Source organism: Engraulis encrasicolus, chromosome 2, assembly GCF_034702125.1.
Source record: "Engraulis encrasicolus isolate BLACKSEA-1 chromosome 2, IST_EnEncr_1.0, whole genome shotgun sequence".
In the NCBI taxonomy this organism is placed as follows: domain Eukaryota; kingdom Metazoa; phylum Chordata; class Actinopteri; order Clupeiformes; family Engraulidae; genus Engraulis; species Engraulis encrasicolus.
In genome coordinates this window covers 46,430,037-46,450,440 of record NC_085858.1, presented here as the reverse complement: position 1 = coordinate 46,450,440, position 20,404 = coordinate 46,430,037, and the positions used below count along the sequence as shown (strand labels likewise).

Here is a 20,404-nt window from a genome sequence, read left to right as displayed (position 1 = left end):
AAGAAAACCTGTCGTTTTACTGCAAATAAATCAGGTCAAGGGAGCTTCAGTGTGTTGATCTTTTTCAGTTCCATGGTGCACACACAAGCATGGGAAACTACATAGACACATAGTCATAACACGGAGGGATTAACACCCCGCACACACACACACACGGATAATGGATTATGATTGAGCATAATGAAACAACTATGCAGAATCATGCAGAATCTATCAAGAGAAAATGTCACACTATACTATATCTGTGCATTAATCATGACATAACAAGGGATAGAGGAATTTAATGAGTGAACAAATTAAATACAATAATGAAATAATGGCAAACAACTCAAATAAAAAAACAAAAACAAATACACTGTAGACCTTTACAGGGGTGCACATGGTCAACATGGAACAGACATCCTGGGTTAAGAACATGAAAACCCTGCCACATATTTGCTCCAGTCAGTTCAATGAACCAGCTTGTCCTAATGTGGTCTTACTAAGGGAATTATGGTAAATATCAAACACAGACATGAAAAGCACACATGAACACCCAATCATGTGGCATTTTCCAACTCGTAAAACTTTTGATACACAAGTTGCTCAGATGAGATAACCTTTGACATTTTCAACATGGCGGACAGAAATTGTAGTTTTTTTCTGTCATAACTGACATTATTTTTTGTAGGCAGCAAAAATATTGTGAATGGCAGGGCATTATTACATTCTGCAATCTTGCATCTTGCATTTTTCTCAACAATAATTTGTAAATCAGGATAAACTTGGTGTTTTACATCGCTACAACAAAAGGACTTGATCACCACGGCCTAGTATTCCGCTTGTAAAGTGCAAAGCACCAATCTTTTCAATAGCACGTGAAGGCACCATAATTACCACACCCCTTCAGCCAGGAAGATGAGTTAATCATAAGAAGAGAATATCTGGCAGGGCTTTCACTTACTTAATCCAGTTGGACCGCCCCTGTCAACGTGCTTCCATCGCCCCCATGAGGACCTACACCGCTAGATCTGTCAGACAGCTCAATAGAATAAAAAAATCAGTCGAAATGAGTAACATTGACAGCTGAAGTACTCCCAACTCCACCCCCACCCCCACTCCCAAACATTCCCATTTTGAGGAGCATTTCCTTCGGTATGGGTCGAGCATGGCGGGACACGTACAGTTTCTCCAGCTGAGCGTTCATGGGAGAGCTCACATACTCAGAGCAGGACGGACCGCTCAAGCTGGGGCCACAGGTCACCTGGAGTTTGTAGTAGAACATTCCGTGGTTCAGGGCACATGCATCCTCCTTGGTCCCTTCCTTGACGTCAGTAGTGCAAGTTCCCAGCAGGTCATCGTCATACTTGCTGTCTTCATCCCACACCTCAAACTTCACCGTGCTGGTCTTAGACAAAATGACTTCACCAAGGTCTAGGACCATGTTCCACCGAGGGTAGTTCTTGTTCCAAATCACATTGCTGCGTCCGATTTGCATGTTCTGGGAGTTGAACACCTTCACATAGGCATCTGTTGCTGTGGTACTATCACCCCACAGTCCTGTTGCCTTCACTGCTGTGATGACGACTCGAGCAAGGCCACGTCTGGTGGGACAGCAGTCACTACCTATACCAGAAACGCCGTGGCAACTGCAGACACAGGGCTGTTGGGCATTGCGTTTGAGTCCAGCCTTGCAGGGCTCTGAACAGTTTTGCCAGAGTCCACTCTCTAAGATGTAATGTCCAATTGCTTTGCGTAGTTCTTTCCTCACAGGATGTTTAGGTTGAAGAAGCTCGTGCAGAGGATCCAGAGAATAAGAGATCACTTCTGGGTTGGAGGGAAGAGTGTTCAGCCACTCTTTAAACGCATCTGGGTTTTTGTTCGAAGAGAAGAGGAGGTCAGCTTCAGTCGTGTCGCCGCCTACAACCTCTGTGAACCTTTTGGATGGGTAAATATAAGTGTTACTACACATGGGCTCAGTATGATTTAGGAACAACAGGGTAACAACAGGTTTCAGACTTTAGCCACTAATACATGTCTAATTACACAGTCTGTATAAGTTACTGGACATACATTAAGCAAAATCAAGGCCTTAATATGTCCTTATTGTAATGTATTGTAATGAAATTCGTGCACACGAAGGCGCTGTGACCTAGTGAGCTAAGACACTGTGCCATTGCACTAGCACCGCTTCAACAATCACGGAATGACACTCACAGCTGTCACTAATTCCATGCATTAGGTTGGCGTTAATAGCATTTGCGTTTTACGGAGGCAATGACCATGACACATCGCGACAATGTTAAACTTAGTACAAGAAACAATTAATACAACTGTAAAGCCGTAAATTACAGCGAAAATACTTATAATATTTGTGTGCTTTTGTTGATGCCGCCATTTTTTAAAGGCATTCACAATGCATTCAGGGAATTCAGTCGTACCCCTCCTTCTGAAGTGTGCCTTCGGATAATCTCCGTCTGAAGGGGTAGGAAGCCCTTTGCCATACCCCTACCACTCTGTCTTTACGCGAATTGAGACGCCACTTCCTACACATGGACGCGCAAAACGAAGGGTAAGGGGAAAGGTGTAGGGCTAAGGGGTGTAATGGGATTGAACTTTACAGGTCCAAAAACAACTGCCACCACTGACCATCGACGGCGATGCTGTGGAGAGAGTGAGCAGCACCAAGTTCCTTGGAGTGCAAATCAGCGACGACCTCTCTTGGACCACCAACACTACATCACTGGCGAAGAAGGCCCATCAGCGTCTCTACTTCCTGCGCAAACTAAAGAAGGCAAGTGCTACACCCTCCATCATGACAACATTCTACAGAGGAACCATAGAGAGCGTCGTGTCCAACTGCATCACAGTGTGGGGAGGAAGCTGCACGGAGAAAAACAGGAAGACACTCCAGCGTGTTGTGAACACAGCGAAGAAGATCATTGGAGTACCACTCCCCTCCCTGCAGGACATTTACACCACACGCCTCACCCGGAAAGCACTGATGATCATCAAAGACACAAGCCACCCTGCACACAAACTGCTCAGCCTCCTGCCCTCTGGAAAGAGGTACAGGCGCCTCCGTTCCCGTACCACCAGGCTGGCGAGCAGCACAATGCACCAAGCGATCAAGATGCTGAACACTCAACCCACTCTCCCTCCACTGTCAGCCTCTAGCCAGCAAGGCCACTGACAACCCCCCCCCCCCATCCCCCCACCACCATATCTGCGACTGAACATTCCACCTGCACTACTATACTCGTGACTGAACTTTCAACCTGCACTAACTCAAAACATGCACACACACACACACACACACACACACACACACACACACACACACACACACACACACCACACACACACACACACACACACACACACAAGCACACTGCACTTTCTGCACTAAACCCAAACATACACACACTGACACACACACACACACACACACACACACACACACACACACACACACACACACACACACACACACACACACACACGAACACACACACAAGACGCACACCGCACCTTCTACCTGCACTAAACACATACACACACATATACACACACACACACACACACACACACACACACACACACACACACACACACACACACACACACACACACACACACACACACACACACACACACTGCTGCTGGTGTACTTGACAGACCTTTTTTAATATTTATTTTCTTCAAAATGCTACTATTACCATGTCAGAACGCTATAAAGGACTTTTTTTAGGAAAAGCACAAAAGCACAACAGATACCTCTTAATGTATGTCCTCTACAAGTCTTCTGTTGTCCAGTCTTGCACTTTAAATGTCTGTATGAGCACTGTCTATGTCCATACTGTCTTAAGTCCATGTATAAGTACTGTCTATGTCTATACTGTCTATGTCCTTACCTAGATTAGTCTATGTCTAATGGGAAAGCAAGAAATGTAATTTCAAATTCTTTGTATGACCAGTGCATGTAAAGAAATTGACAATAAAACCTACTTGACACATCAATACATAAAAGCTAACCTGTCGTTGAAGCTGCCAGAGAAACGGCTCTTGTCCTCAATCTTGTTCTCTGCCTCCCGACAGTGATTCATCTCCGCTGTGCTTGTTCTGCTTCCAACGGTGGCGGAAGCCTCCAGTTCTAGACACGTCTTCACCTCGTCTGAGGACAGGCCTTGTAGGGAAGCCATGCACTGCCTGATACTGGTCACTGAGTGCACCATCCCACCCAGGGTCACCTGATTATTAGGCCCAAAGTTACACATGAGGAGTACCATTACATTTAGCAATATTGGTGGTCTTTTTAGCACAGTTTTCTATGAGCTGTATGTTCCAATAAAATAAGAACTGGGGGGAAAATCTTTACTCCTCCAATAGTATAGTATAATAATAGTAATAATAGTATAATAGTACTGTATATTTCTCCCTCTGGAGCTTATTGGCCACTTCTTCTTGGCATATCCTGTGTTTTTTTTCCAAACATTTCTTTATTGAACTTTTATTATTATACAGAACATCACAACCCACACCCACCCCAAAGCCAAGGCACACACACGAAAAACAAAATACAAATAACAACAAAAAAGCAAAAACAAACTAGAAATGCATTCTCACAGAAAATGCTGGAAGCGGGCTTGCCTTTTGGGGCAGAGATGAAACAAAGTACTATTGAGAAAACAAAGCTAAAAGAAATCTTGGAAAAACTCCATCCACCCAGTCAGAAGTTATGGGCCAAACAATTCAGCCATCTTGGATTCAGCCATCTTGAAAGTGTTGTAGCTCTGCGTTTTGGGGATATACTAAATGACATAGATGGTATTTTAAGTTGGCTAAGGAACACTGCATATGATATAATTTTGAAAATCAACATGGCTTCGAGCGGGATTCGAACTCACAACCTCCATATCTGTAATCCAGCCCCTTTCCCATTGATATTAAATGACATACAATACATGATATTTGAAGTTGGCTAAGGAACACTGCATATGATATCATTTTGAAAATCAACATGGCTTCGACTGGGGTTCGAACCTCCAACCCCCATATCCCTAATTCAGCACATTTGCCATTCATACTAAATGACATACATGGCATTTTAAATTGGCCAAGGAACACTGCATATGATATAATTTTGAAAATCAACATGGCTTTGACTGGGATTCGAACCCCCAACCTCCCACTGCATGAAAAGAGGAATTTGTGGATGAGTTTTGCACCTTAAATTGCCTCATACCTCAAGCCACAGCATTTGCGGCTCCCCCATGCCCCCCTCCCATCCCCTTCTCAGAAGAGCCTTTAATATGTAAATGCCAGTGATCAGGTCCGGAGCTTCCCCAGTCAATTTCAAGTGGGGTGGGGTGGGGTGAGGTCAGGTGGGTGGGAGGGAGTGGGGGGTCGGCAGGCCTGTTTCTAGGATTTTGGGGTCCCTAGGCAACGGGATTGTTGGGGGCCCTAGGGCATTTTTTGGGCTTTTACTAAAATGTGTGTGTGTGTGTGTGTGTGTGTGTGTGTGTGTGTGTGTGTGTGTGTGTGTGTGTGTGTGTGTGTGTGTGTCTGTGTGTGTGTCTGTGTGTGTGTCTGTGTCTGTGTGTATGTTTTTTTCACGCTGCCCAGTGGTGTTTTTCAGAATCACTAACCATTAAACCAGGGGTAGGGAACCTATGTCTCGAGGGCCCTTGAGGCTGTTTTATCCGGCCCCTGATATCATTATAATGTTTTGCAACTTCACATTAAATAGGCCTATGACATATTTTGCAGGCCTAAGGAATCTTAGAAATTACATTTCCAATGCAATTAAGTTATATTCAGGGGACCTAGAAAAGGTGGGGACTGTTTTAAAGGTGTCTACCTTTAAATATGTCTATATGTCTATATAGGCCTAAAGGTGTCTATATAGGCCTACATTTTATGGGGAAATCCTGATTTGTGTTCATAGTACGGCCCCCGGAGGATTTTATGACCATGGTAGGAATTTGAAGTGGCCCCTCGAATTAAAAAGGTTCCCCACCCCTGCATTAAACCTTTCTACTAGCCAGAGCTTTGCTGTCAGTACATTTTATTATGATACTATAAGCTCAGAAATTAAGTTGATCAAACAATTTGATCTGTGCTAAACATTTAAATGAACCTACAGAATAGGCAATCAAAATAGAATCATCTGAATGATCTTTCTTGGACATACATTTTGAAGTGACCATTTGAATTAAAAAAGGTTCCTCAACTGCTTTTGAGGGAAAACATCAATGTGCTTGGCCACTCTGGTTTTTAAATGGTATTCTGAACTAAAGCAAGGATTGTTCAAGTTAGTTGAAAATAGACCGTCTCTGGTTAAATTAGTTCTACACCAAGCCTTTAGGTGGCAGTAAAACTAATTGGCACAATGCGAATTCCACACACAAGCCACAAAGAAGCCATCTACCGCGGTCAACAACACTTCCTGATTGAACAGAATCACGCGCTGTCTGTGTGGTTTCACTGTTACAAGTTTCTTGGCGATATGGGGGGAAAGTTCCTCACATACCAACGGAAAATGGGCTTCACATACATGTAAGTACATTTTACTCAACTGTGGTTTAAAGTTTCAGTACTCAAGAGCGACTGAATAGCTCCTCTGAACACAGATCCGCCATTGCTAAGTTGTAGCACAGCCGCTTTACATAGCTGGTAGCTCAAGTCCCCTCAATGTGACTAGGCCTACACTAGTTGCTGCTGTACGCTAGTAAATTCTGATGACTTGCGAGCATCGTAATGACAAAATGCTGTGGTGAATGTGTTAAGTATACTTGTTGATGGTAAATTGTTTGACATTGCTCGTTCTCAGTTACCTTTCCCCTGCCTAAAGATAGACAAAGGCTACCGTTAGCATGCTATTGCGTTAGCTCATCAACTAGATGCTGGACACTGCTCATTTTTCACGTCTGCCCGGCATTTCGCTGATGAACTAACGCTTAGACGCCTTGCCAATGTATTTTACAGCGGCAAAAATGCATCTAGGCGACGTTGGCAAGACTGGTGTGCCGTCTGGGTATGTTGGTTTTCCATTCCCTGATTGTCGCTCCCAACGCAGGACGCTCCCCGGTCGGCTCGCTCCCACTAGCCAGACTATCGATCCCACCGCCATATAACGGAGTTAGTTATCTTTTTGATGTTAGTTTTTTGTTTCTAACCTTAACCTTAACCCTAACCCTAAACCTAACCCTAAATTGCTTGTATGTGGCAGTGTATGATGATACGTGAAATATAATCGGTGGGACTACACGTCCGGGAGTGATAGAAACACCTGGGACTACACGTCCGGGAGCGATCTCAGTTGGGAGTGTCCTTGGTTTTCAGTGCTGGGCAGTAGCGAAGCGACTAGTTTAATTACATTCTCTAGTAGCTTGGTCGTAGCGTCACTACCATGTATCGAGTAGCTAACGTCCCTGTAGTTAAGCTATTTTTCCTCAAGTAGCGACGTAGTCTACAAAAGCTACAATTTGTCCCCCATCGATTTTACTCAATGATTTTTGTTTTACTTTCCCTATCCTAAAACCTAGGCAGTCACACAGGGCAACAGTAGGCAACCTGTCCTTAAAAAGTATGGGTCCTCAAAACAGCACTTGTTGCAGAAATAAGTGTAGATGGCCTCTTCAAGAAATTGAAATTATGTATGATCACTTTTTCTTATTGTTTCACGTGGAGGTCTACTGACCTTGTCTAAATAATGTAGGCTAGTTTATGTCCATGTATTATATTAGGACCCAAGGTTAATGGGTTATTCTATTTGCCATGTTTTCACAGGCTGCTGTCTCATAATATGGCGAAGACGAGTCACCTGAAGGCCTAACTCGCCATAGAAGACTGAAAGAATGTAAGATTAACTTCTTTGTGACCAATATGACTTGCTCATTGATACATTTGCTATGTCAATATGAGGTGCATGGCGAATTATTTAATTTATTTGTCTCGCTTCTAGGAGCTGTAGAAACAACAGGGTGTTCTTTTTCAGGGTATTCTTTTTTATAGAACTGGACAGGTCATTTATTCGTTCCCCTTGTTTTTTGAAGTGTCCTGCAGGATGCTGTGTCCTGCAATCCTGTGTGCTGTGCTACAGACGCGTGTGGAGGTCAACCCAAAATGGGCACAGTCTCACCACAGAAGAGTGAAAGAGGGTAAGCTTAACCTATAGCCTACGTCAGGGTCGGGGAACGTTTCTCATTCGAAGGGCCACTTCAAATTCATCCGAGGGGCCGTAAAAGTCCTCCAAGGGCCGTACTATGAACACAAACCAGGATTTTCCCTTTCACTTTAGGCCTATATTGAAGGCAGCCACATTTAAACAAACACCACCTTCTTCAGGTTCCCTGAATATAACTTAATTGTTTTGCAAATGTATTTTCTAAGATTCCTTTACAAAATATGTATATTTCATGTGAAGCTGAATCGCATTAAAATTATATCGGGGGGCCAGATAAAAATGCCTCAAGGGTCGCAAACGGCCCTAGAGACATAGGTTCCCCACCCCTGGCCTACATTGTCAATATGACTTGTGCTACTTTATAGATAAGTTGTCAATGCTGTGCATTGCTATGCTTTGATTCATTTTCTTACATCCTACAGATCCTGGCAGGGAGACGGTAGTGTCCTGCAGAATGGTGATGGGCCAATCTTACAAGAGACCACAGAAAACTGATATAGTGTAAGATTATCCCTGTTGGGCTCAATAGGTCTTGCTTATTGACATATTTGCTATGTCAATATGAGGTGCATGGTGAAGTATTTATTTATTTATTTGTCTCGCTTCTAGGAACTATAGAAACAGAGTGCCTGCTGCAGTATGGCGAGGACACCCTGAGCAGAGAGCTCCAATAGACCCAGGTCCAGTGTCTTGGCAGGGTGAAATGGCACTGATATGGGTATGTACTGATGTCAGTTAAAATGAATGAATGAATTAATTCTCATATCTGAATAATGTGCACACTGGATTTACCACACACACACACACACACACACACCCTAGGCCTAGATGATTTGGACCCAAGGTTACTTTTACCACAGCTCTGGCACATCAATTTTCATTTGTTTAATAACTGGGCAGGTCATTTATTCATTCCCCTTGTTTTTTTTGTTTTGTTTGTTTGTTTTTTGTAGTGTCCTGCAGGATGCTGTGTCCTGCAATCCTGTGTGCTGTGCTACAGACGCGTCTGGAAGCCAACCTGAAATAAGCACAGTCTCTCCACAGAGGAGTGAAAGAGGGTAAGCGTAACCTATAGCCTACGTCAGTGGTGGGGAACCTTTCTCATTCGAAGGGCCAATTCAAATTCATCCGAGGGGCCGTAAAAGTCCTCCAAGGGCCGTACTATGAACACAAACCAGGATTTTCCCCTTCACTTTAGACCTATATTGAAGGCAGCCACATTTAAACAAACACCACCTTCTTCAGCTTCCCTGAATATAACTTAATTGTATTGCAAATGTATTTTCTAAGGTTCCTTTACAAAATATGTCATTTTATGTGAAGCTGAATAACATAAAAATGATATCGGGGACCAGATAAAACGGCCTCAAGGGTCGCAAACGGCCCTCAAGACATAGTTCCCCACCCCTGGCCTACATTGGCAATATGACGTGTGCTACTTTATAGATAAGTTGTCAATGCTGTGCATTGCTATGTTTTGATTTATTTTCTTACATCCTACATATCCTGGCAGGGAGACATAGTGCATGAGACTATAGAAGACAAAAATAGTGTAAGATTATCCCTGTTGGGCTCAATATGACTTGCTTATTGATATATTTGCTATGAGGTGCATGGTGAAGTATTAATTTATTTGTTGTTTCTACAGCTCCCAGAAGTGAGACTGAGTGCCTGTTGCAGTATGACGAGGACACAGTGACCAGAGACCTTCAGTAGACCCTTCTGGCATGATTGGCGGCTGAAGAACATGAAATCAACAGCAATGTTTATAATGTTGTACATACCTGTATAGTCTGTATTAAAAGGCAGTACCTGTACTATTTTTTCCTCTTACTTTCATATTTACCACGTATTTACTATGAATTGACAACTTTTACTCAAATCCATTTTTGTATGTGCCCTGACTAAAACTATCCTTAAACCTAACCTGTCAGAGGTGTAACAACAACCTGCTCTTAGCAGTGTGGCAGCAGTCTACTTGGATGCAGCGGGGAACATAGAACCCTTTTTTGAAAAAGCATTGTATGTTTCTGAGTTTTATGAATTGTGCCCTTCCCAAACATCATGCATAGGCTAGGCGTATCTATGACACGCTGATTTGAACCCACTATCGCGGGTGTCTAATACGCATTTTCAAGTTAAGTCGTGCTCCACAACGCCCTGTGACAGGTTTGGTTTAGGGATGGTTTTGGTTTAGGCACAATTTAGGCAGAAATTCGCCTAATCTCGCTGTTCTTGGCAAAAGTAAAGCAGCAGAAACATTACTTCACTGACAGGTTAGGTTTAGGGGTGGTTTTGGTTAGGGCACAGCAAAGCATATTTGCGTTTAGTAACAAATGCACTGTGACAAAACAAAATCGCCGACACGGCGGGGAAAACTGCGCAAACCTCGTCACGTGTCAAAAGTGCATGAAAGCGCTTTACTGGTGCGTTGAGGAGCACGATTTAAATTCAAAATGCGTCGCACCAACACGCTGAATGCACTAGCGTGCGATACGTACGCTAAAGCATTATGACAGCCTGCCCAAACCTAATCTGTCGGTAATGAAATGTTTCCTAGTTGTACATTTGTGACCTGAGTGCTGTGTAAATCACTGCATATAGAGTATATTGTTTGCAGGGTATGTGTGTAGTTGGATGCTGGAAGCGGGCTTGCCTTTTGGGGCAGAGATGAAACAAAGTACTATTGAGAAAACAAAGCTAAAAGAAATCTTGGGAAAACTCCATCCACCCAGTCAGAAGTTATGGGCCAAACAATTCAGCCATCTTGGATTCAGCCATCTTGAAAGTGTTGTAGCTCTGCGTTTTGGGGATATACTAAATGACATACATGGTATTTTAAGTTGGCTAAGGAACACTGCATATGATATAATTTTGAAAATCAACATGGCTTCGAGCGGGATTAGAACTCACAACCTCCATATCTGTAATCCAACCCCTTTGCCATTGATATTAAATGACATACAATACATGATATTTGAAGTTGGCTAAGGAACACTGCATATGATATCATTTTGAAAATCAACATGGCTTCGACTGGGGTTCGAACCTCCAACCCCCATATCCCTAATTCAGCACATTTGCCATTCATACTAAATGATATACATGGCATTTTAAGTTGGCCAAGGAACACTGCATATGATATAATTTTGAAAATCAACATGGCTTTGACTGGGATTCGAACCCCCAACCTCCATATCTGTAATCCAGCACATTTGCCATGCATACTAAATGACATACATGGCATTTTAAGTTGGCCAAGGAACACTGCATATGATATAATTTTGAAAATCAACATGGCTTTGACTGGGTTTCGAACCCCCAACCTCAATATCTGTAATTCAGCACATTTGCCATCCATACTAAATGATATACATGGCATTTTAAGTCGGCCAAGGAACGCTGCATATGATATAATTTAGAAAATCAACATGGCTTTGGGAGGGATTTGAACCCTCAACCTCCATATCTCTAATGCAGCAGCATGCATTACCACTAAGCCAAGCAGCTAGCTGTCATACACAGTCCAGCAAGACTATATTACATTGCATTGAAGAGCTAAACAATAGACTTCTAGAATGGCTGCTCGCACCTGCTCGTTAAGAATAGAATCTTGAGACAGTGGCAGTTAAGATGGAATCCTTCATTGGGAGCACCTGTTCTGATACTAACTGACAGTTAGTATTGAGCCTTTAACAAGGGAGAAAATGAGAATGAGTTTTTTGTCTTTACAACATCGTTGTAAAAAAACTAAAAGGAGTTGGCACGTGTCCTTTTCACAGATCGGAGTCATGCTTGTGATCTCTCTAACAGTCTTTGAATGAAGTTTATAGGTTAAATTTTTCAGGCACAAATGGACCTCCGTGTGGGACATGCGCTGATCTCTTGAAAAATGCACTTTTCGAAAGACTGGGATTCTCCATAGAGCCAGGCCTGTTTTTTTTAAAAACCTGCCATTTAAAAAGTATTGGGAGTTGGGAGATGAAACTTTGACAATTTGGAGACATCCCATAGAGCTCGCTAACAACGCGTCAACTAAACTTCTAGGTGAAAGTGTTGATGTTTTATGACCGAAAAAGCCTCCTACACTCTAATCTCTAGAGTGGCGGAACTGTCGTTCATGAAGGTTCCACCATGGTTTTGAATGGGGACCCAGGCTTTAACAAAATCGCCAAAAACGGGAAAACGACAAGAGACACGGAGAAGCCTATAACTATACGCGATCTCCAAGCCGAGCCGGTCGTTTTAGTGTTTGAACGGTGTCTCTATCTCGAAAGGCCTAGGAGGAGATCCATTTTCTATTTTACTGCTGCCCTGCACAAGAACGATAATAACTAGAAATGCATTCTCACAGAAAATGCTGGAAGCGGGCTTGCCTTTTGGGGCAGAGATGAAACAAAGTACTATTGAGAAAACAAAGCTAAAAGAAATCTTGGAAAAACTCCATCCACCCAGTCAGAAGTTATGGGCCAAACAATTCAGCCATCTTGGATTCAGCCATCTTGAAAGTGTTGTAGCTCTGCGTTTTGGGGATATACTAAATGACATAGATGGTATTTTAAGTTGGCTAAGGAACACTGCATATGATATAATTTTGAAAATCAACATGGCTTCGAGCGGGATTAGAACTCACAACCTCCATATCTGTAATCCAACCCCTTTGCCATTGATATTAAATGACATACAATACATGATATTTGAAGTTGGCTAAGGAACACTGCATATGATATCATTTTGAAAATCAACATGGCTTCGACTGGGGTTCGAACCTCCAACCCCCATATCCCTAATTCAGCACATTTGCCATTCATACTAAATGACATACATGGCATTTTAAGTTGGCCAAGGAACACTGCATATGATATACTTTTGAAAATCAACATGGCTTTGACTGGGATTCGAACCCCCAACCTCCATATCTGTAATCCAGCACATTTGCCATGCATACTAAATGACATACATGGCACTTTAAGTTGGCCAAGGAACACTGCATATGATGTAATTTTGAAAAACAACATGGCTTTGACTGGGTTTCGAACCCCCAACCTCAATATCTGTAATTCAGCACATTTGCCATCCATACTAAATGATATACATGTATGGCATTTTAAGTCGGCCAAGGAACGCTGCATATGATATAATTTAGAAAATCAACATTGCTTCGTGTGGGTTTCGAACCCTCAACCTCCATATCTCTAATGCAGCAGCATGCATTACCACTAAGCCAAGCAGCTAATTGTCATGCATAGTCCAGCAAGACTATATTACATTGCATTGCAGAGCTGAACAATGGACTTCTAGAATGCTTGCTCGCACCTGCTCGTTAAGAATGGAATCTTGAGACAGTGACAGTTGAAATGGAATCCTTCACTGGCTGCACCTGTTGTGATTGACTGAAAGACAGTTAGTATTGAGCCTTTAACAGGGGAGAAAATGAGAATGAGTTTTTTGTCTTTACAACATCGTTGTAAAAAAACTAAAAGGAGTTGGCACGTGTCCTTTTCACAGATCGGAGTCATGCTTGTGATGTCTCTAACAGTCTTTGAATGAAGTTTATAGGTTAAATTTTTCAGGCACAAATGGACCTCCGTGTGGGACATGCGCTGATCTCTTGAAAAATGCACTTTTCCAAAGACTGGGATTCTCCATAGAGCCAGGTCTGTTTTTTTTACAAACCTGCCATTTAAAAAGTATTGGGAGTTGGGAGATGAAACTTTGACAATTTGGAGACATCCCATAGAGCTCGCTAACAACGCGTCAACTAAACTTCTAGGTGAAAGTGTTGATGTTTTATGACCGAAAAAGCCTCCTACACTCTAATCTCTAGAGTGGCGGAATTTTGGTTCATGGAGGTTCCACCACTATTTTCAATGGGGACCCAGGCTTTCACAAAATCGCCAAAAACGGGAAAACGACAAGAGACACGGAGAAGCCTATAACTGTACGCGATCTCCAAGCCGAGCCGGTCGTTTTAGTGTTTGAACGGTGTCTCTATCTCGAAAGGCCTAGGAGGAGATCCATTTTCTATTTTACTGCTGCCCTGCACAAGACCAATAATAAAAACAGGAAGAAACAGGACTTAGAGATTACTATAAACGGGCCTTGCTCTGCAAGGGCCATGCTCTGCATGGTCCTTGCTCCGCAAGCCCGCTTAATAAGAAACAGGACTTAGAGATTACTATAATCGGGCCTTGCTCTGCAAGAGCTCTGCTCTTGCTCCGCAAGCCCGCTTAAAAACATAATAATCATCCCAATAACAAAGTCCTGTGTTAATTTGATCATAGGGAGGGAGGGGGGTGTTGAACCGTCTCTCTTACTTTAGTCATGTAGTGGGTGCCGAAGTTGTTGATGAGCTTGTAGAAGCGGTGCTTGTTCTCAGGTGTGTATGTCTTGGGAAGCCGGCTGATTGCACGCAGGAACTCTGGGTGGAGATTGGCTTGGTTGGAAACCCTGTATCTGTGTGTGGGAAAATACAAGAATGATCTTTTGGCTCTGACACAGCACAGTGAACTCACTCACTTTGTCTCATGCCGAAACAGTAAATCATCAATGTGCTTTGACTGGAATTCTGATGGATCAATTATTTGGGAAATAAACCAAACACTCCACACTTGACTTGTCATTAAAAAAAAAATACAGACAAAATCATCTTTTTGCATGAATGTCATGACACTTTTGTATACAGTATGTAGGCTACAGAAATATTATAAACAGGTGTATAAAAACCTGACCAAACCTGTACAAATTACAGGACATTCTTTGCTGGGAGAAGGTATACTTGTCCTTCTTTGTTTTCCCCATTGAATATGCAGACAACTTAGAATTGGTCCCAGCAAGCATCACCGATCCCACTGATCCCAAACCCAAACCCGTTTTCCAATTGTTCTGCACTGAAGATGTGCTGGAGCTGACCAGACTCTCGCTGGATTGATACAGCGTGCTTGTAACCTCCATGCTACATCTTTTACTGGGTCTCCAGTCCACCACTGACAGTGGGACCTTCTGCATCTTCCCCTCTTGGTACGGGTTCTTGCACAGCAGGCAGGTGTTGTTCTCGCGTCTCCACAGGTTCATGTCGATCACAAAGGCCCCCTTGCGCTGCATCCTGGTGATGTCGAAGCCCTCGCCGCCCAGGTTGGAGCCCGGAGCAAAGTCGGCCTCTTTGCACTTATCAGGGGAGCCCACTGTGCAGGATGGGGTGGTCGGGGGTATGACGGAGAGACAGACCATGAACAAAAAGATGACACCTGATGCAGCCATAGCCAGACCTGAAATAGAATTGAATATGAATTAATTTGCTTTGAGAAATACTGTATGCTGCGTTACAGTACAGTACCTGTAGTAATATACACCTATAGACGGAGGGCTAGATTTAGTAGCTCCTTTAGAAAACGAGTTTCGTTCTCACTCTCGAGTGGCAACTTGATTTTTCTAATATGACCTCCTCACAATATGTAAAGCTGTTAAGAAATTCTCTGCATGTATTATTGAAAATATAAGCTTTCTGTTCTGTGAGCTCTTGCTGTGAGTTATGTGACGTCTCTACCAGGGTTGTCTCAGACAAATTACCACTTCGCTGACCTTGGATGTTTAGGCTACGTGGAAGCTATACATCACAGAACGACGCTATTACGGAACAGAGGAGAGACAGACCATATATGTAAAGATGACGTTAGTATTTACTTGTTAGAATGAGACAATAAAGGCTTGGCCTAGCTGTGGGTAGACTTGGGCTTGTTCACTCTGTAAAATCTTTGTGATGGGCAAGATCCCCCAAGCTGCCGCAGTTTGTAAATGCTACCTCTGTTTCTGTGTGTGTTCTTTCAGGTCAATTTGATAAGGTAATACAGTGTAATTGTTAAGGTGATATAGTGAATTTATTCACAAAAGCAATATTCTGGCTGTTGCCACGCTGAAAAGTTGCACGTTGATATTAAAAAATAACGAAAATAAAAAAGACTGGGGGTGACGTCACATAATGCACAGTCAATGGGAAGTCTCCGCCCCTCAAAGTTGAAAAGGGAATATTTATCCGCATATCGGCCTTTTTTCATAGGCAGATAATTCACCTAATCATTGAAACAATGTAGGCATTTCATTCCTGACCATTTTGCTGTTACTGGAAAAAATAACACAGCTTGCATTTCTTTACTGACACGTAGTTTTTTGGTGAATTGATCTACCCCCGTCACCTCATTGCTCTATTGCTTTGAGGGAACAGACCTGTCCTCTTTTTGACATTTATCTCTCGTTGCCCAATGATGGTCAGACAGTCGAACACTAACAGCGAAAAAGAGCACTTCTGAAAGTTTGAGAAAAATATATATTTTTTTGCATGTACACTTACCCCCCAACTTGTAATTTTTTGCCATGCAATCTGACGGCTCCGGGTAGCATGCGCGCTCTCGCTGTATTCTGCCTCGTTGACTTTGCATTGACGTGACGTCACTCGGTCGGCTAGTTTTTGTTGTCATTTTTATAAATCAATGTGCAAGTTTTGAGGATGGCAACAGCCAAAATATTGATTAATGGGTTGTCAGGGGGTTATATAAGCAAAAATAAAGTTGCCACTCGTTAACACCAACGAACTGACAAGATATGAGACTGGGCCCACCACCTATAACATAGTCATGTACTATATACCAGTGTTTCTCAACCTTTTTTTAGGCAACGCACCCTTTCAATTCATGAAAAATCTCAAGGCACCCCAAACCAACAAACCGTAAGATGGCATCACATCCGATACCACACAAGTTTAGAAAAGTAACACATTTGGAGACGTTCACTGTATCGCTACACAACTGATTGATTTGACATTTTTCACTTGCTAGTATATAAAGACTTTGATTTCCTTTGTGGGTGTGGTGTCCACTGTCCAGAACAAAAAATAACCCTGTATCAAGAATATCACATCAAAAGTAATATTTCCAGTGAATGCACTGTATTTGTCAGCCCACTGATGCCTAAAACACCTGCAAAAAAAAGGCTGCTGAATACCTTAGCCCTTGTTAAGAAAAGTTGCCCTCAGCCTATAAAAACCTAAATATCTCAGCCTCTGAAGCACATACAAACGTGCAATAAGTTGCATTTAAACACTAAGACCCTCATCTTGCATTAGAATCAGGGCACATTTAATTGAGAACGATTCTCATCAAGCAGTCAGACATGCTCTTGAAATAAAGAAGGTGAATATAAACATTCAGTATTTTTTTAAAAAAAGCGTAACACTCTTGAAATCATTCAAAATAAAAGGAGGCCAGAGGATTTTAAACTGGATTAAGATTATGTCATCTTCATCATAGCTACATACCGTATACAGACTCAACATCACCACTGTGTATATTTGTACTGACAGTTTAGAGTTAAGATTTTGTAAAAGGAAACATACCCGTCAAGAGATCAACAAGTAGCCTAAAGGACAGCAACAGGTAAACTGAGGAGCTGAGAAAGAAAGTCAATCTTAAGACACCAGAACTACAGTAGAAGGGGTGGGACAAATTTAGACCTCAAACCAAGTCTGGTTTTAAGGTGATCTATTTAATTCAAAATCTGCAGGAGTATTGCAATCAGCACGTTGATACAAGCACGTACATGACCTAGAAATGTTGAACCACCACTACAACAGTACAAGGCCTTCCAGTCAAAGAGTCATCCAAACCCCCACACGTTGTCACTGTTAAGTATTCTTTTGTCTTGTTGTTTAAAAGAGATTTCACATGTGCATATAGTTCATAGAGGGTCATCATGGTGTATTAATTGACTTCTCTTGTGCCATGCTGTCCCCTGATACCCATACAGAGTACAGTATTATGTTGGTGGCAACCTCTATTTTATGGTTTCTGTAACATCTACATAGGCTCAGTTTAACAAACAGCATGCCATGTAACATAGTGTAGGCTACTTGCACTCTAATGTACCATAGGGGTTAAGGATACGATTAGACATGTGCATGTGTAAGTACATAATGAAACAGGTGGAAGTGTTCTCACAATTTCCTGGTTTCATCTCTGATTGGTGGAGCGCACTTTTACTGTGTAATATTTAGACAGGTATGGGTAGCTTACGCGTTTCCCCAATCCTTCCGGTGTGCCTGGGTGTGCTGTGGCGCAGGGTAGGCCTACGAGTTGGCTAGCTGCGTGTGGATGTCTGTGTTGATCGGGGTGAGTTGCTGTGTCTTGTGTAGTACATGTTGTCTAAGTTATTTGTTGGTCATGCATACTGGGGCTATAGTTGCGCTTTCCTGTTTGCAGTTGAGTGCTCCCAGTGGACGGTCGTCCGACGAGTGTGAGTGGGTGGCTTCGGAAACCACGGCGAACTGGCTGCGTAAAGTGGCCCTTTCTCGGTAGGTGCGCCTGATGTGAAGTTTGCTGTTTGTGTGTAGCTGATTATGTGTCATCGTTATTTGCCTAATGCCCGTGGTGCCTATGTTCTGACTCGCAGGTGGTGTGACTGCTGGGCTAGTCATGCGCCACGTTCTACAGGCTGCTGTTTTTGTCTTTGCGTCTAGACCTGTCAATCAAGTCTGACGCGCACGAGCGTCGGGAGTTGCGCTTGTTACTGCATGGGGTCAATGGAGTGACTTAACGTTGGGTCTACTTTCCCCGCACCCCTCCAATCAAGCCAAACAGTATTGTGCACGTTGCAGGACTAAACTGTTTTATTTTGTGCTTAACTGTGTTTTATGTGTGCCTTAAGTACACGCTTTGTAGGCTACTGCATGCTTCGCTCTTCGTGTGCGCATTAACTTCAATTTGCATGCCTGGCTTTTGCTCAAGTGTGTGAAGTGTTTTCAATACGGTCTATCTCCTGTTGACCACTTGTTTGCAGTGTATGACTTGCATGGTTTGTTTTATTATTGTCTTTCTTTGTTTTGTCCTAAGACTGTGACTGCATAAGCACTGCAGGTGTATGGAGAACGAGGAACTGTACCAGATTGTCAGGTCTGAGTTTGAGAGACTGTTTTGACCATGCATTTATACATATTTGTACAGAAAATAAATTCTATGTATGAGACTCACGTCTTTGTCTGATAGGCCTATGCAATGAACGGACTTGTGTCCTTAATTAAGGGTTTACCTAAGGGCCTCATCTTTCTCTACGGGCTGACCCTCTGTAGTGGCGTAGTCGTGCTTTGGTTTACCGTAAACATAATAATAATTTCCACTCTGCTACAATAACATTACATGTTGATGTTTACTCACAAATAAATAAGCCATAAAACAAAGTGTAAGCAAATTGTTTACTATTGCTGAGTTAGCTAGGGTTAGGGTTAGGGTTAAGTTAAACCATACGTTACACATACCTATGCTACCTTACGTGTCTAGCACACCTACGTACCATAGCACATTATACTGTACTTTGTGAATACTTCATTGACTCAAGATGAAGTGACATTAACGCTGCCCCTCATTAAGTAGGCTATCAAAGTATAGGTGTACTTTGTAGACCAAAGGCTACGGTAAGCATCCTTCCTACCATGTCTACCATAAACCTCCTGATCAAAGTATGCATGTGCCTCCTCTGTCTTAATGCCGTCTTGGCCAGGACTCCCTGGAAGAAGAGGTTTTTACCTCAATGGGACCTTCCTGGTTAAATAAAGGTCAAATAAAATCAAAGTTCAGACCACCTAATTTATCTTAGCTGTGCTCAGCTGCTATGCCATGCCATGCAACATGGATTGAGGCTTCCTCACACATCATTAACAAGGATTGTTAACGACAAAATGCACTCAACTACTACTACATACATACATACATGCTAGTAATAATAATATTGGAAAGAATAAGCATTTAAGCTGGTGCTTACAGGCATCATTGCATGGATTTGTCTTTACTGATGTGTTGCTGTGTGACCATGTGTTTCAAGTGTAGACTGAGATGAATATGTGATGGACAGAGGAAGTGTGGCGCTCATTTTTGAGATCTTCGAAAAATGTGTTATCTCATCATTGCTAACCAATATACTGTCTTCCAGCTTTCAAACTTCTCTCGAACTTACAACTCTCGAAATTGTGTGTGTGTGTGCAAGTGTGTGTGTGTGTGTGTGTGTGTGTGTGTGTGTGTGTGTGTGTGTGTGTGTGTGTGTGTGTGCAATCAGGTCATATAACCTAGGAGATGTTTCATCTGGCATGGGGACTGACAACAGACGTTAGCCGTTTGGATATTATTAGCTGCATTTATTTTCAAATTGTAAATTATACAATAATGTATTGTCTTGCATTGCTGTGGATAAAAGCAT

The 20,404-nt window shown here is 42.6% G+C and overlaps 1 protein-coding gene and 1 long non-coding RNA gene across 3 annotated transcripts; one reads left to right on the top strand and one right to left on the bottom strand.

Annotated features, from left to right (window-relative positions):
- Positions 1-35: 35 nt before the first annotated feature.
- LOC134464942 (perforin-1-like) lies at positions 36-15,427 on the bottom strand. Its single transcript, XM_063218277.1, has 5 exons — positions 14,904-15,427; positions 14,485-14,623; positions 4,015-4,229; positions 1,093-1,916; positions 36-97 (listed from the first exon to the last, which is right to left on the bottom strand). The coding sequence occupies exons 1-5, from the start codon at positions 15,425-15,427 to the stop codon at positions 36-38; spliced, it is 1,764 nt and encodes a 587-aa protein (XP_063074347.1).
- Positions 6,248-9,984, top strand: LOC134439625 (uncharacterized). Of its 2 annotated transcripts, none has more exons than XR_010032802.1 (7): positions 6,248-6,537; positions 7,771-7,840; positions 8,047-8,141; positions 8,590-8,668; positions 8,777-8,885; positions 9,121-9,225; positions 9,816-9,984. It is a non-coding gene; the product is annotated as an uncharacterized LOC134439625 (long non-coding RNA). The 2 variants fall into 2 exon arrangements; XR_010032799.1 differs by having other exon boundaries at positions 8,037-8,141.
- Positions 15,428-20,404: the final 4,977 nt, after the last annotated feature.